This window comes from Phalacrocorax carbo, chromosome 16 (genome assembly GCF_963921805.1).
Source record: "Phalacrocorax carbo chromosome 16, bPhaCar2.1, whole genome shotgun sequence".
In the NCBI taxonomy this organism is placed as follows: domain Eukaryota; kingdom Metazoa; phylum Chordata; class Aves; order Suliformes; family Phalacrocoracidae; genus Phalacrocorax; species Phalacrocorax carbo.
This window is the reverse complement of record NC_087528.1, coordinates 9846139-9862738: the sequence shown is the minus strand read 5'-3', so window position 1 is coordinate 9862738 and position 16600 is coordinate 9846139. Positions and strand designations below refer to the sequence as shown.

At 44.7% G+C, this 16600-nt stretch overlaps 1 protein-coding gene across 1 annotated transcript in view; it reads left to right on the top strand.

Moving 5' to 3' along the window:
• The first annotated feature begins 779 nt into the window (after nt 1–779).
• Nucleotides 780–16600, top strand: part of CCDC57 (coiled-coil domain containing 57) — a 47894-nt gene continuing 32073 nt past the window's right edge. The window contains 3 exon segments of the mRNA XM_064467429.1: nt 780–856; nt 955–1065; nt 9289–9397. Coding sequence (XP_064323499.1) covers nt 780–856; nt 955–1065; nt 9289–9397 — 297 coding nt within the window.

The following is a 16600-nucleotide window of genomic DNA, read 5'->3' as shown; positions in this document are numbered from 1 at the left end:
TTAGGTGACGTGAGGTTAGGAAATACCATTCTTTTCTGATGAGCTAAGGAAAGATACATAAGAACTACTGATAATCTTCTATTTTATTTAAATTTAAATTTAATTTAAATTTCAGTTACTGTACATCAGATATAATTCATGCAACAGTCAGGTTTCTGAAAGGCCTCTCATTTGGCAAAGCCCTTTATATCATTTAGAAACAGGGCAACATGAGAGAGCATTACAGGAAGTTTGCTTCATGACTTCCAGACAAGCAAGTCATCTAGAGTGACTAAGGGAAAATCACGCTTTACGTCCAGTTCATGTGTTACGTCTTCCCCAGCCTCACACAGGCAGCACAGTCTGGTTTGGTTGATAGATGCATTTTTTAATAATTAAAATGCCTTGGTTGCAGAACTTATTTATCTGTGCTGCATGAACTCATGTTGCAGTTGCCCTGAGCTTGTTTTACAAGCTTTTTATATTTTTTTTTCACATGCTGCAGTGGGGCTCAGGAGAAAATGGCACGTTTGTTCCCCGTTTGCTCCCGTTCCTTAGGCTGTACGTGAAAGGGGCCAAAAGTCTCCTTCCTGATCTGTAGTAGGGAGAAATTGTTTAATACTGAACAGTCTGATAAACAAATAGGAATCAAGTAAGAAAGAAAAAAAGAGCTGAGAGCGTGAAACAAGTGTGTTTTAGGAGAAGGGGGTGTTATCAGAAGAGGCCGGGGCTGCAAAAGAGCAGGCACAGGCTCCCAGGGCGTGGAGGAAGGGCTGCTGTGTGTGGATGGGAAGGACGAAATGGAGAAAACACGAGGAGGAGGGTGGGACAGCAGGTGCCTGGACGCGAATGGGGCGAGAGGAACCGAGAGGCGCCGGTGTGTTGAGCAAGACGGGAGGCGGTGAGGGGAACGGGCGAGCCCTGACGGGGCCGGGGCCGGCACAGGGCTGATTGGACGCAAGCGGTGCTCGTCAGGAAGCTCGCCTATGGCCGGCGGCGGGGGCCGCGGTTCCCATGGAGACGAGCCCGCCCCCCCACTCCGCTGCCGGTGCCGCGGCCTGCAGCTCGCAGCGGGAGGACGCGCAGGTTGGTGCCGCCACCGGGCCGCTCCGCGGGCGCCATCAGAAGGTCCAGCGGCCGCACAGCATCCCGTTGTGCCGCGGCTTGGCCTTCAGAGCCCCGGACGCGGCACCTCTGCCTCTTGCGGCCTTTTCTCCCCCCGGAAACCCTTCGTGCTGCTGGGTGCCCTCCGTGTGCTGCCTCCCGGCCCCGCACGTTATCTCGTGCTGCCGCGCGCTCCTCTCCGCTGCCTTCCTCTGCGGGACTTGGCAGCCTGCTGCCATCTGCGCGTCCGCCTCGGAGCGTCCGGCCCTCCGCGGGTCTTCTCACCCGGGATCTGCGTCCCGGCTGTTCCCCTGGCAGCGTTTCCTTTTGCTCCCACTCAGATGCGTCTTTCTCTCCCTCTCGGCGCTCAAGCTGTACAAACCTCTGGGCTTACAGGATGCTTGATCCCTGGCTTGCCAGTAGCATCCCCTTCCTCCATTCATGTTGCTGTCCCTTCCTGTCATCCCTTCATGGCATGTTGCCCTCTCTTCATATGCCCGGACGCTCTCTAGATTATGTACCCATTTCTCAGTCCAAGGGGCAATTTCTTCCCACCATACCTTGTCTTTTACTTATGCAGTCCCATATGCCTCCGACTGTTCTGTCTGTCCTGCATAATGGCAGAGCCTGGCATCAGGTTATCGTGTACCCCGCAGCATAGCCCACTTCATACTTTGCCAGAGGTGCGTCCCTGCTCAGTACCTGACAGGTTTCTCTCGTTTGTTATTGGTCCTTATCCTGTCCCCCAGCTTCTGCCGTATTTTGTCTGTCCTGATCAGATTGTATAATGCAGGATGTATATCTGCTGTTTTGTATGACTAACCTTACTTGTAATGTGAATAGCAAACCAGCTACTAGCAGTAAAGGAAGAGACAGCACACAAGTGACGCTAACTTGTGTCACCAATTGTCATCGTTTTTTTCTTGGAACTGTGTTGACGTGATTTCCTTTATTTCCTTCTCTTTTTTTTTTTTTTTTTTGCAACAATGCTGCAGCACAACTACTTCATGGTGTGGCTGTGGCCTATGCTAGCTGCTTGTTGCGTCATGACTTTTGGCAGTGATAGGTTAGCGGTTGGACTCGATGATCTTAAGGGTCTTTTCCAACCTTAACAATTCTATGACTTGCAGCACAGAGTGAGGCAGCTGTGCTAATACTCAAGGGTGGCCTGTGTTCTGTCTGTTTCTGCTTCATCAAGGAAAACAGCTGTGGCTAGAGATGCTTATCTGATACTGGCTGTGTGGCATTTTCTTTCTCATCCTCTTTTCTGCAGTTTTGAAAGGAAGAGAAGCAATACTCGTTTATTAGCTCTGCTGTTATGCACGTCTTATTCTTGGTACAATAAGGGTATGTTATAAGGATAGCAAGGAAGAGAGAAGCAAGTACAGCTTCTTTATACTTTGAACAAAATCTTGACAAATAGGGGTTGTCTGAAGGTTCTCAAGTACTACACTGAAATGTTTTTCAGCATCACCTTGTTCTCCTTATTTGGTTGAAAAGTGACCAGCTCAAACATGGCATCTAACATCTTGTTGTTGAAGTAGCATTTTAGTAGTAACGATTGCGAAATCTCTGAATCAGGTATGCCAACCACATTCAATTGTGTGTGATTTACAGCCAAGCCATAATTTTCCTTTGGTAAAGAGGCTGACACAAGTCCCATTAGGCCCTTAAGTGGGGGAACAGGAGTACCTGTCAGTCACCTCTTTCTGGATATGCTTGAAGTGGTTGGATTGTAATGGATATCTTTGCTCTTTAGGTTGTATGGGTAAGCTGTGCTTGTTGTAAGATGCTGGGTCTTAATTATATCTATGTTGTTTCCTAAGTCTTCTTTTAATGTCATCATATATAGGTTTACTGTTCTTCTTTTGACTGTAAGACATCCAGGTAATTGGTATAATTTATATTTAAAATTACGCTGTTATTTCCATTATGGTCCTTATTAAAACTAACTTGCAATTATCAATACTGCTGCTGTCAAAGGCACAATGCTCCCTTCTCCCCTATTAAATTGCATTTCTAAGAAACACAGCTCTCTGTGATGGAAAGCAATATCATAAAATTACAGGAAGCTCATTCATTCATATTTTTATAGGAAATTAATGATTCCTATGTTATATGTAACCCAAACTCACTTCATGATACCACTTTCAATTTACCAGTCCCATTAATTTAGGTAAGATATATGGAGATAGGGAGGAAGGTTGATTTTTTAATAGGAAACTGTGTGCCTTTTAATTTTAAGATAATTGTAGAGAGAGATTGTAAAAGAAGTATCATTTTTCTTAACCACCTCTTTCCAATAAAGATTGTGATTTCAGTTCGATGATTTCAGGGAAGTAATAGGCTGGAGCTGTGATCTTGTTTTTGATTCCTTTCACAAAGGTCTTGTCTAATAATATATTGCTAATTTTAGCTCATGAAGCATGCGTCAGGTTTTTAAAAGGCACTTACAAATGTATTTTGATACCTTAATGGGTATAGACTGAACACAGTTTCTTTCAGTGCCTTGAGTCCACAAAGCATCTCATAGGCATTTTCTATCTTTAATGTATTTATGATTCGGGTGGAGCAGGGAAGGAAGTTGGATTTAGTTAATATTTTTAACTGTGGTAGCCATCAGATGCATTTGGAGCAACAGTAGCTGAAAGGAAGATATGGAAAGAACAAATCTTTCGTGTTGCATGTTATAGGCAGGGAGGCAGTACTGTTCATGAATACCCACGACAGTGACTTTTTTCAAAAAAAGCTATTTTCCTTACCCAAATGAAGAAGATACTACTCATATTATTTTCTACATGGTAGCACTATTTGAAGATTGCCAACAAGAAGCGGAATATTAAGAGAAAACATAAATTTTAATTGCCTTAGGGATGACTGTGAAATCTAGGCCAGCAGAATTGAGAGGCCACCAGATCATTGTGTCCTCTAGCAGTGTCTGTTACTCAGGCTACTTACCTGGGAAGAGCAAGCTTGAGTTTTTTTATACTTGCCATGTCCAACGATCAGAGACTCATTTTTTGATTCTGTAGAATTAGAGTTGTATAGTTGTGAAGAAAAATGTTGCTTTAAATTGTGACATTCTTTAGCATAGATATATTGCATCATGTTTGCTGATCTGGAAATCTCTTTTTCATTTAAAGAGATTAAAGAGCCACCATTTGAAAGGCATGCTTGCCTGATTTGTTCTCTCCATCCCTGTGCTTATCCAGATGGGATTATCTGTAACTGCTGACACAGAATAATACTGTACAGAGAGAAGCTGTATTGACTCCAGGTATTTGGGAAAATCTCTAGAGAGATCTGAACAGAAAATACCATCTCTTTTTTTTCTTCTTTCTTTTTTTTAAGAAACTATGGTGCTTAGAAATAATGTTTTTTCTTCTACAGAGTTTGTAATTTAATATGAGGCAAATATGGAGAATAAAAAATAGGAAGAGATAAGAATGAGGAAGTGAAACAGGTAAAGGGTTTTACCAGTAAAAGCAGAAGGTCTATGTTGTTTATTTTCTTTTTAGTTTTAAAGATACGGTTAATATGTTACGGAAATACAGCTATTTCCTCATATCTGTTGGCCTTTCTGAAAAGTAACTTCAAGGTGATTTAACTGTGGGCAGAACAGTAACTTTGTAGTCCCTTGAGTAATTGTGGGAGGGGAAGACAAATGGGACAGCAGCAGTTAATATTGTTGATATAAGAGAAGGCTGGGCTGTGACATGACTTGTTATGAATGTCTTCAAGAAAAGAGAAATATGCATGCAGTTTACAGTGAGTAAATCTTTTTATGCCTGTGTTTTCGATATGTGTAAAGAAAGAAATTTTCCCACCCCAAAATTTAGTGGCATTTCTTAACTAATTTGTAAAGTCTTATCCCTGGACAATGCAGGACTACAAATAAAAGTAAATTCTGCTTCTAGAAGTGGCCAATGCCTGATGGTACAGCAAACTTCACAATTTGAATATGAATTCACTGAGGGAGCTGACGGAGGAGGTGGCCAAGCCACTCTCCATCATTTATCAGCAGTCCTAGTGAACAGGGGAGGTCCCAGATGACTGGAGGTTAACAAATGTGACACCCATCTCCAAGAAGGGCCAGAAGGAGAATCCGGGGACCTACAAGCCTGTCAGCCTAACCTCAGTGCTGGGGAAGGTTATGGAGCGATACATCTTGAGTGAGCTCACCAGGCAAGTGCAGGACAACCAGGGGATCAGGCCCAGCCAGCATGGGTTCATGAAAGGCAGGTCCTGCCTGAACAACCTGATCTCCTTCTGTGACCAGGTGACCCACCTGGTGGGTGAGGGAAAGGCTGTGGATGTTGTCTGCCTGGACTTTAGCAAAGCCTTTGACACTGTCTCCCACAGCATCCTCCTAGAGAAGCTGGCGGCTCATGGCTTGGACAGGTGTACCCTTTGCAGGGTAAAAAACTGGCTGGCTGGCCGAGCCCAGAGAGCTGTGGTGAACAGAGCTAAATCCAGCTGGCGGCTGGTCACGAGCGGGGTTCCCCAGGGCTCAGTGTTGGGGCCAGTCTTGTTCAATATCTTTATTAATGCTCTGGATGAGGGGATTGAGTGCAGTCTCAGTAAGTTTGCAGATGACACCAAGTTGGGCAGGAGTGTCGATCTGCTTGAGGGTAGGAGGGCTCTGCAGAGGGACCTGGACAGGCTGGATCGATGGGTCAAGGCCAATTGTATGAGGTTCAACAAGGCCAAGGGCCAGGTCCTGCCCTTGGGTCACACCAACCCCAGGCAACGCTGCAGGCCTGGGGCAGAGGGGCTGGAAAGTGCCCGGGGGAGAAGGCCCTGGGGGTGCTGGCTGACAGCCGGCTGGGCATGAGCCAGCAGTGCCCAGGTGGCCAAGGAGGCCACCAGCCCCCGGGCTTGTGTCAGCACTGCTGTGGCCAGCAGGAGCCGGGCAGGGATGGGGCCCCTGTGCTCGGCCCTGGGGAGGCCCCACCTCGAATGCTGGGCTCAGGTTTGGGCCCTTCAGGACAAGAAGGCCCTTGAGGTGCTGGAGCGTGTCCAGAGAAGGGCAGCGGGGCTGGGGCAGGGTCTGGAGCACAAGTGTGCTGGGGGGAGGCTGAGGGAGCTGGGGGTGTTTAGCCTGGAGAAGAGGAGGTTGAGGGGAGCCCTTCTCGCTCCCTACAACTGCCTGAAAGGGGCTGTAGTGAGGTGGGGGTTGGTCTCTTCTCCCAAGTTACAAGCAATACGATGTGCAGAAATGGCCTCAAGTTGCATTAGGGGAGGTTTCATTGGTTCATGATTATGATTCATAATATCCATGAGATTGGATATTAGGGAAAATGTCTTTACAGAAGGAGTGATCAAGCACTGGAACAGGCTGCCCAGGGAGGTGAAGGAGTCACCATCCCAGGGGGTGTTCAAAAAACATGTAGACGTGGCATTTTGGGACATGGTTTAGGAGGCCTGGGGGTGTTGGACTGATGGTTGGACTTGATTATCTTAAAGGTCTTTTCCAACCTATAATGATTCTATGCTTCTAGAACTGTCTTACATTAGCTCCTGTTTCAGATTTATAGTAGTGTTACAGAGGGAAAAAGAACTGAATCTCCTTCAGTGGAAAGAAAAAGGAGGGAAGGAGCTACAATCTTGCTAGTTCCCATGTTGAAAGAATGCAAGATGTCAAAAAGCAACTCCCAAGACATGCATGAAAAACTTAGAAAATTGAAAGAAGATTTTTTTTACAACTTAAGAATTTTAGAAGTGAGAGAAAGAGAACACCATGATGTCACGGTCACTTATCAGAAAAGATCTGAAAATGCTGAACAGGCAGAGATTCATGGTCTTAGAGTACAATTGGGTAAAGTGGCGCAAATGCTTGTCAAGGAAAGAAGAAGTAGGTGCAAACTTCATTATCACTATCGACAACACACCAAAGAACATAAATTAGGGCTGGAATGGTTCTGCAGGTAACATATGACTTCCTTAGAATAGTATGCAGGAAAAGAGAAATTTAGCTTCTCTAAGGCATATTAGGATTGGAAGAAAGCAGTAACATCATTCCTACAGTAGAGAGCACTTTGAGCATGGAGATACTATTATCTATTCTGACAGAGGAACACCTAGAACATGGACAGAGTGAGGACTAACAGAAGTGACTTGGGCTATCTTTAAACCTCCTATATCTTGGTTTCCACAGTGACTTGTCTGATTTCTGGCAACTTGTTAGAGAAAGGATAGCATTAAGTGAAAGTGAGGATGCTCTTAAACATACAGTGTGTCCCTACACAATTTACAAGGGTGTATGTCATGGAGGTGATATTGCTGGGTGGAGATGGTATGATTATGAGGGAAACATAGTGTGGGGAGCAGAAAAGGATTTGTTGGAAGGAAATGCTTTTTCTTTGGGTGCTGAAACATTTCTGGGAAATGAGATTAATCTGGAAGTATTGATGTGTCTCCTGTGTATTATATCAAGACACACTTGTCTTCTGTGTACGTGAGGAGACAAATGGTAATGTTATCAACCATTGTCAGTAATATTACTTCAGGTTACTAGACGTCAATTGCTATATTGTGCTGTAGATTCAACACAAATGGTTCAGCCTTTCAACTATTTTAAGCCATTGCAAGCTAATCTTATGATAGGCGTCGGGTTTGTGCACCCTTAAACACATTTTGTCCCACCTTCTGATAGGTCTCTGTGAAGGAAAGAAGTCTGTTGGGGTATATCCAGTCACAGGACCAAGATTTATGACTAATACAACCAATTAAAAGGTGAAGATAGCTAAAGCAATGCACTAGTTTAGTTTGGCCATTCTCATTAATTTTTATTATTCTGTATAAACTTCTAAACCTTGCAGGAGTGGGAGAATAAATGCTTATATGTCCTGAGATCTGTCTGCACATTGTTCTTGTTCAATGTAACTACTGTCTTCAGATGTAATGGTATATTTGGGATTATTCTCTGTTTAAAATGGTAACAGCTATAAAGTGTTCTGGGTCAAACTGCATTTATAATGTAGAGATGGCTGGGTAAATTTTAAGTAACTTTTTTGAGTTGTTAGAAGTGACCTGGACATGGATCTGGAATTCCTCAAAGGTCACTAATTGATTGATGCTACTGTGATTCTGGAGCGTATGCAAATTCATTTAAAGCCAGTTCAGGAAATTTATATGGAGCATATGCTTTGGGAATGGAAGGAGGAGTTTGAGTCTCTTACGCCCATCATTGCCTCTTTGCCAGGCTGAGCTGGATGCTGATCACTGAGCAGTACGGCAATTACTCTTCTGATCTGCCTTGCCCTGGAGAGTTGTGGGATGAACAAGGGAGGTATAAAAGTGCCTGTCTAGACTACACTCTGATGACACTTCTGTTAGACTTTATTTATTTGCGTGAGTGTTGGCTACAAGATTCAGATTAATTCAGGTGAAGTGTTAATTTAAAAGCAAAATCTAGCAGGCTGTGAAAGTGAATATGCATTTAGCTGTTTGTGACTATCCAGTTCTAGTTTGCAGTTCTGTCTGTGTGGTTATTATATAATCAACCTTATCTAACCAAATGCAGTGGTCATTCAGCTACATAAAATAACTAATATAGAACTGAAAGTAATCAGGAGGTTGCAGAACTGCATGTCAAGCCAGGTCTGTTTGGCTGTGTAACAGGCTGCACCAAGCCTGTTGAGTCTTGCAGGGATGAATCCAAAGCTTGAAAAGGTTTTGTGTATCATTAGAGAACCAAGTGGTCATGGTAGCAATACGAGCTCTTTGAATTTGTTTGAAATGCTGGCCTTACTGGTATTCTTCCACAGTATCTCAGATAAACTTTTTTTTTGTTGATAGCAAATAAAAATACTGGGGGAGGAGAGGAAAAGATATGGAGCCGCTTCTATTTTTAAATGAATCCAACAGCTCAGATTTCTGCTGGGTAACCCTTGTTTTGCAATGTCTTCTCACGTATCAATTTTTTGGGTGGAGGAGTAAATGTTATACTTAAGCGGAAGTCTTGCACTAGTTTTCAGCAGACCCTCGATACTCCAAATCCAACTAACTTTTGAAGTATAGTTTTGAGAAGTGGCATATACTGGTTTCAACTGGTTTCAAATTAAAAAATTTTATGTTGACTTTCTTTAGGAAAATATAGCATCTTGTATTTATAGCTAGGTGTCAACAAATTTTACATATGTATGCCTCATTAGGTCACCAGAGACGCTTTTTAATGCAAATTTGTTTTATTTTTGTTTATAGCTCTAGGAACAGTCACACAGATCATCAGCATGAGGAGTATGTGAACCTGGAATATCACATAGAGAGAAAAATCCAGGAACTGGAAGGAGAGCTTGCTTGTCAGAAACAGGTATAAGAATATGGAGAAACAGTGTTGTGTTGCTGCGGTGCCATCTAGCAATCATTTTTTCAAGTTTGTTTGCTTAGTTTTTCATATTAGAATGTTCTGGTTTAACATTGCTGTAGTTGTATAAGCCTTTATTTTTTGCCTTTTTTTGCTTAAATTGACGAGATTTGTAATGACAGTTTAGAAAATTGTGCACTACTTGTGTAGTAGCTGTTGTTTTGCTTGTCTGGCAGCTGCCCCTTGTAAGGAACTGCTAAGAGTGTGTTTAGTAATCTGAGATTGTGTAAGATTACTTTATGTAGACAGCACACTGCTAAATTTGTTAACCTTGAAACTGTAGGAGAGGTCAGCATCTAGAAAGCAGAAGCAGCTTAGGCAAGGAGGGTAAATGTATGTTGTTTATCATAGTCCTAATTACAAGGCCTCTTCTTCCACTTTCTGCCTCTTATATTGCTATCATTTCATCATAAAAGGATGATCTTGCTAATAGTGAAATTTGACCTTCAACTGTGATACCTGAGGGGAGCATTATACCACCTCTCTATATATTACAAACTTTAAAGAACAACAAAACCTTCCTTCTTTGTTTTTGTATAAAAATGCTTTGATATTAAAATGACTTTTAATTATTTACATATAAATATGTTTAATAATTGGAACTGGAATGGTTAATTTTTGGCCTGTCAACCAAACCAATATATAATATAACTGGAGGTGGTAAAAGACATCATTCGGCAATTACACCCTGCACCCAACACCCTCCAATCCACATCTCGCTGCACTCCATACAGTAGTCTTGCTAAAATATCCCACCTTCATCCAGGAGGCTTTCATCTACGGGCTTCCCAAAGACAGTTTATGAACCTACCCAGAGGAGTATGAGTGCTTCTCACTTGAACATTACTTGATAACTGGCTTGATTTAGAAGTTATCCTTGTGTGTTATGTGGTTAAACTCTAATGATAAAGCTGATTAACTGCTGTTCCACAAGCGTAAAGGCACATCATCTAATACACGCTATTTCTCTTAACTTTTTTTTTTCTCCCCCAGTGCGGTATCTCCATTGTTCATGTCTTGCATGCTTGCCACTGGGTCTCTTTGCAGTTGCCCCCCTTAACCTAACACATGATATTGCATCAGTTAGCCAAAATCCCTTGTGACCTACCTCATCTTCTTGTTTTCAAGTTTCAATCGCTATTTATCAATTGAACTCCTGGAAGTAGTATCTCATAAACACTTTTTAAAATACTTTATCAGTCTAGGTGCCTGAATGGCTGCTCACTGCAACAGTTTAATTTCTGGAAAATCCATGGTTTCCTTAAGAACAGTTTTTCATACTCTTATGAGCTGTTGTGAAGAACGAGTTTGACACTTTTTCATTGGTGTCTTCACTGGTATCTTTAATTTCCATGCTCTGAATAAGTTGCAGTGTTACTTTGGAGGAATTTCACACCAGGATGACTATTCTGTAGTTCTATTCTTACTTGGGATTGAAATTTAAAGTCCTCTAACAACAGATTTTTGTTATCCCAAGTATAACAAACACTATTACTGTTTTGATTATTTTCCTTTAAATTAAAAAGCAACAACTATACATGGGGGGGGGGGGGGGGGGAAGGTGGTGGGGAAGAGGTCTTTCTCGAAGTTTCCTATCTGGCAGCAGCCCTCTTGTCACTTTATCTCCAGAGTGGAAAACATGGTAGTGTTTTTCATATAACTTTTTAGTAAGGCACTTTTAGGGTCATGATCAATGGGGCAGAGTCCGGCTGGAGGCCTGTGCCTAGCGGTGCTCCCCAGGGGGCTGTGCTGGTGCCAGTCCTGCTCAACGCATCCATCAGCAGCCTGGGCGAAGGGACAGAGCGTCCCCTCAGCGAGTTCGCTGACGGCACCAAGCTGGGAGGGGTGGCTGACACAGCAGGGGCTGTGCTGGCACCCAGCGAGGGCTGGGCAGGCTGGAGAGCTGGGCCCGGGGGAGCCTCGGGGAATTCAGCAGGAGCCAGTGCCAGGCCCTGCCCCTGGGGAGGAACAACCAACCCCCCGCACCAGCACAGGCTGGGGGGGCCCTGCTGGAGAGCGGCTCTGCTGAGAGGCCCTGGGGGTGCTGGGGGGCAGCGAGGTGACCCTGAGCCAGCACCGGGCCCTTGGGGCCAAGGGGGCCAGCGGTGCCCTGGGGTACATGGAAAGGCGTGTGGGCAGCAGGGCGAGGGAGGTTCTCCTCCCCCTCTGCTCTGCCCCAGTGAGGCCACATCTGGGGTGCTGTGTCCAATTTTGGGCCCCCCACTTCAAGAAGGAGAGGGAACTGCTGGAGAGAGTCCAGTGGAGAGCTATGAAGGTGATGAGGGGACTGGAGCATCTCCCTGATGAGGAAAGGCTGAGAGACCTGGGTCTATTCAGCCTGGAGAAGAGAAGGCTGAGGGGGGATCTCATCAATGCTTATAAATATCTAAAGGGTGGGTGTCAGCCCATCAGGGACTAGGCTCTTCTCAATAGTGCCCAACGCCAGGCCAAGGGACAATGGGCACAAATTGGAACACAGGAATTTTCACTGAAATATGAGAAATAACCCCTTCCCTGTGCAGGTGCCAGAGCAGGGGCACAGGCTGCCCAGAGAGGCTGTGGGGTCCCTTCCCTGGGGACATTCACCCCCCGCCTGGACGCGGCCCTGTGCCCCCGGCTCTAGGTGTGCCTGCTCAAGCAGGGGGTGGGATGGGGTGAGCTCCAGAGGGCCCTTCCAACCCCCACCACTCTGTGATCCTGTGTTTTTCTGTGATTCTGTGAAAGCTATATTTTCTTAGCTTTTTAGTAGTTCTGCAAGTGTTCACTTTAAAAGCCTCTTGACTGCAGCCAATGCTTTCCCTTGTAATAGCAGTGAATAGTTTTGCTTAACTTAAAAAGCTTAGACTAGTGATTATAAGTCTCTGTGATGTACCTTTAAAATCTTTTTTCATCTGGTTTGTTAGCGACCACTTTTGTGCTTTCATACTCTGTCATCGTTCTGCAAAAACAGGGAAACAGTTAAATGTTTATCACCATTACTTCCATATATATGTGTTTGTGTGTATGTGTGTCTATAAGAAGGTGGATGTCTGAACTGCTTGTAGGAGATTGTACATAATTATATCCCTTTATTCATGTGCTTATAATACAAGTTGAACTTCTGTTAATATTTGTTACTTTATATTTAAAATTTTACCTCAAATTTTGGCAAAAAAGGCTGAAATAAATTAATTTGGTTTCTTTTCGTACAGCTCAAGACTGTTCGGTCCCATTTGCTAAGTAAAGTGTCCAGTTTAAAAAAACAAACAAACAAAAAACCACCTCACAACACCTGAAACAAAAAAACCCCACAACTTTTACCACTGGGGAGGTATAGCACTTTTCTGTTCCTCTAAAAGTTAAAAGAAAGTTCAGATGTTTCCATAATGGATAGTGGTTGAAGTATTACAAACGCTTAAATGTCTGTAAAGGAATTGAACTTTAATGTCTGTAAGGTGTTTTTTTTGTTTTGTTTTGGTTTTGGGTTTTTTTTAAATAAGCTTTTGGTTTTCCCCCCCTATGGTTATGGAATCTGATCTTATTTTGCAAAGGATGCTGTTTGGCTGATGTGTTTCTTTAAATTGCCGTTTGCTTTACAAGTCCTGTTAAGGGACCTACCCTAGGCCAGATGATAGAGTCATAGAATTATAAAATGATTTAGGTTGGAAAAGACCATCAAGTTCAACCGTTAATCCAGCACTGCCAAGTCTACTAGTAAACCATGTCTTCAAGCACCACGTCTGCACATCTTTTAATTACATCCAGGGATGGTGACTTCTCACCTCCTCTTCTCCAGACTAAACACCCCCCAGCTCCCTCAGCCTCCCCCCAGCACACTTGTGCTCCAGACCCTGCCCCAGCCCCGCTGCCCTTCTCTGGACACGCTCCAGCCCCTCAAGGGCCTTCTTGTCCTGAAGGGCCCAAACCTGAGCCCAGCATTCGAGGTGGGGCCTCCCCAGGGCCGAGCACAGGGGCCCCATCCCTGCCCGGCTCCTGCTGGCCACAGCAGTGCTGACACAAGCCCGGGGGCTGGTGGCCTCCTTGGCCACCTGGGCACTGCTGGCTCATGCCCAGCCGGCTGTCAGCCAGCACCCCCAGGGCCTTCTCCCCCGGGCACTTTCCAGCCCCTCTGCCCCAGGCCTGCAGCGTTGCCTGGGGTTGGTGTGACCCAAGGGCAGGACCTGGCCCTTGGCCTTGTTGAACCTCATACAATTGGCCTTGACCCATCGATCCAGCCTGTCCAGGTCCCTCTGCAGAGCCCTCCTACCCTCAAGCAGATCGACACTCCTGCCCAACTTGGTGTCATCTGCAAACTTACTGAGGCTGCACTCGATCCCCTCATCCAGAGCATTAATAAAGATATTGAACAAGACTGGCCCCAACACTGAGCCCTGGGGAACCCCGCTCGTGACCAGCCGCCAGCTGGATTTAGCTCTGTTCACCACAGCTCTCTGGGCTCGGCCAGCCAGCCAGTTTTTAACCCTGCAAAGGGTACACCTGTCCAAGCCATGAGCCGCCAGCTTCTCTAGGAGGATGCTGTGGGAGACAGTGTCAAAGGCTTTGCTGAAGTCCAGGCAGACAACATCCACAGCCTTTCGCTCATCCACCAGGCAGGTCAACTTGTCATAGGAGGAGATCAGGTTGTTCAGGCAGGACCTGCCTTTCATGAACCCATGCTGGCTGGGCCTGATCCCCTGGTTGTCCTGCACTTGCCTGGTGAGCTCACTCAAGATGTATCGCTCCATAACCTTCCCCAACACTGAGGTTAGGCTGACAGGCTTGTAGGTCCCCGGATTCTCCTTCTGGCCCTTCTTGGAGATGGGTGTCACATTTGTTAACCTCCAGTCATCTGGGACCTCCCCTGTTCACTAGGACTGCTGATAAATGATGGAGAGTGGCTTGGCCAGCTCCTCCGTCAGCTCCCTCAGTACGTTTGGGTGGATCCCATCCAGCCTCATAGACTTGTGAGTGTCTAAGTGGTATAGGGTGTCACTAGCCATTTTCTCTTGAATTATGGGGGCTTTGTTCTGTTCCCCATCCCTGTCTTCCAGCACAGGGGACTGGGTACCTAGAGAACAACTGGTTTTAAAATTAAAGACTGAGGCAAAGAAGGCATTAAGTACCTCAGCCTTTTCCTCATCCTTTGTCACTATGTTTCTCCCCACATCCAATAAAGGATGGAGATTCTCCTTAGCCCTCCTTTTGTTGCTAATGTATTTGTAGAAATATTTTTATTGTAATCTACCACAGTAGCCAGATTAAGTTCTAATTGGGCTTTGGCCCTTCCAATTTTCTCCCTGCATAACCTCATGACATTGTTGTAGTTCTTCTGAGTTGCCTCCCCCTTCTTCCAAAAGTCATAAACTCTCCTTTTTTTCCTGATATCCAGCCAAAGCTCTGCTAAGCCAGCCTCGGCTTCTTCCGTGCCAGCTTATCTTTCAGCTCATGGGGATGGCCTGCTCCTGCACCTTGAAGTTTTCCTTCTTGAAGAACGTCCAGCCTTCCTGGACTCCATTGCCCTCAGGATGGCTTCCCAAGGGACTCTGTCAACCAGGCTCCTAAACAGGCCAAAATCTGCCCTCTGGAAGTCCAAAGTAGCTGTTCTGCTGAGCCCCATCCTTACTTCTCCAAGAATCAAAAATTATCATTTTGGGGTTGCTGTGCCCAAGACAGACTCCAGCCACCACATCACCACGGCCCTTCTCTGTTCGCAAGCAACATGTCCAGCAGGGTGCCTTCCTGAGCTGGCTCATTCACCAGCTGCATCAGGAAGGTCTCTTCCACACACTCCAGGAACCTCCTAGACTATTTCCTCTCTGCTGCATTGTGTTTCCAGCAGAAACCTGGTAAGTTGAAGTCCCCACAAGAACAAGAGCTAGCAATTGTGAGACTTATTCCAGCTGCTTGTAGAATATTTTGTCTGTCTCTTCATCCTGCCTGGGTAGTCAACAACAGAATCCCACCATGATATGTGCCTTGCTGGTCTTCCCCCTGATTCTTACCCATAAGCACTCAACCCTATTGTCACCTGGTTTCATTCAGCACATTCTGATTCTCATTAGAGCAGAGAAAGATTATGCAATGATTAAACTCCTTGGACAGTGTCTAAAAAAGCCTGTGACAGTACAGTGTTCCCATCAGTACCATTGTACTGGTGTTACCTATCTGTTGCTCCCCTTGTAGGAGCTGCTAGCCAAATTTGATGCAGAAATGAAAAAGAGAGATTGTGAGTTTCAAAAGCAGACAATTGAAATGGGTAACTTAGTTCTGTCCCACAAAGTTAAGGTAACTTATTTTTAAGCCGTTACCCTTTACTCACAGAATGAATGCATTTATTACAATCTCAGGTCATTCCTGTGTGAAACGCATAAAAAGATGACTCTGTTTCCTCCACCTATGTATTGAACTAATTGTTTCCAGGATAGCAAGAAGCAAAGGTATTTGTGGTATGCATCTTAATTTCAGTCAAAGTGACTGGTTTTTTCCTACACAACCAAAACCTATATATAGGCCTTTGAAAGGCCTGTCTCATCCTTCTAAGGCTAGTGGTGAGGAATTTACTCTTCCAAAATCTGTATTCTCTGTATGTGTAGTCTTCGCTAATCGTCATCCAACTTTACTTGGATGGTTCTCTGGTGCCTGTGTTCACTTGCTTCACTGGTGATTTAATTGATAGCTTAATAACTCAACAAACCAAGCTGTATAGGTAGAGGGGGAAAAAACCCTCATATTACACCAATTGATAGCATTGGGAAAAGCAGACAAGCTTTCAGAAAGAGGGCTTGTACGCTTAAAAGATTGCCAGCTTTTTCCAGCTGTGTTGATTTCTGTCTAATAAAATTAATTACTTCTGCCTACAAACCTTACCTTGCCAAAAGCTCATGAGGGTAGCAAAATGTTGCCTGGCTATTAGAGGTATCAAGGGATTCCTGCATCTCGAATGTTGACACAGCTGGAGTTTAGTTTCTGGTTTTGTTTTCTTGACTTGTCTTGAGCCTTCTTCAAAGGACAGTGCTATAGTAATGGACCTAAAACCACTTTGTCTTATTGCAGTCTTGACTATAAAGATTGCATTACTAAGTGCTACTGACTCAGTATGAGCAAAGGAACTGCAACTGCATGTGTACTTATTACATGTAAATTTGCACACATTGCTTACTCTGTGATATG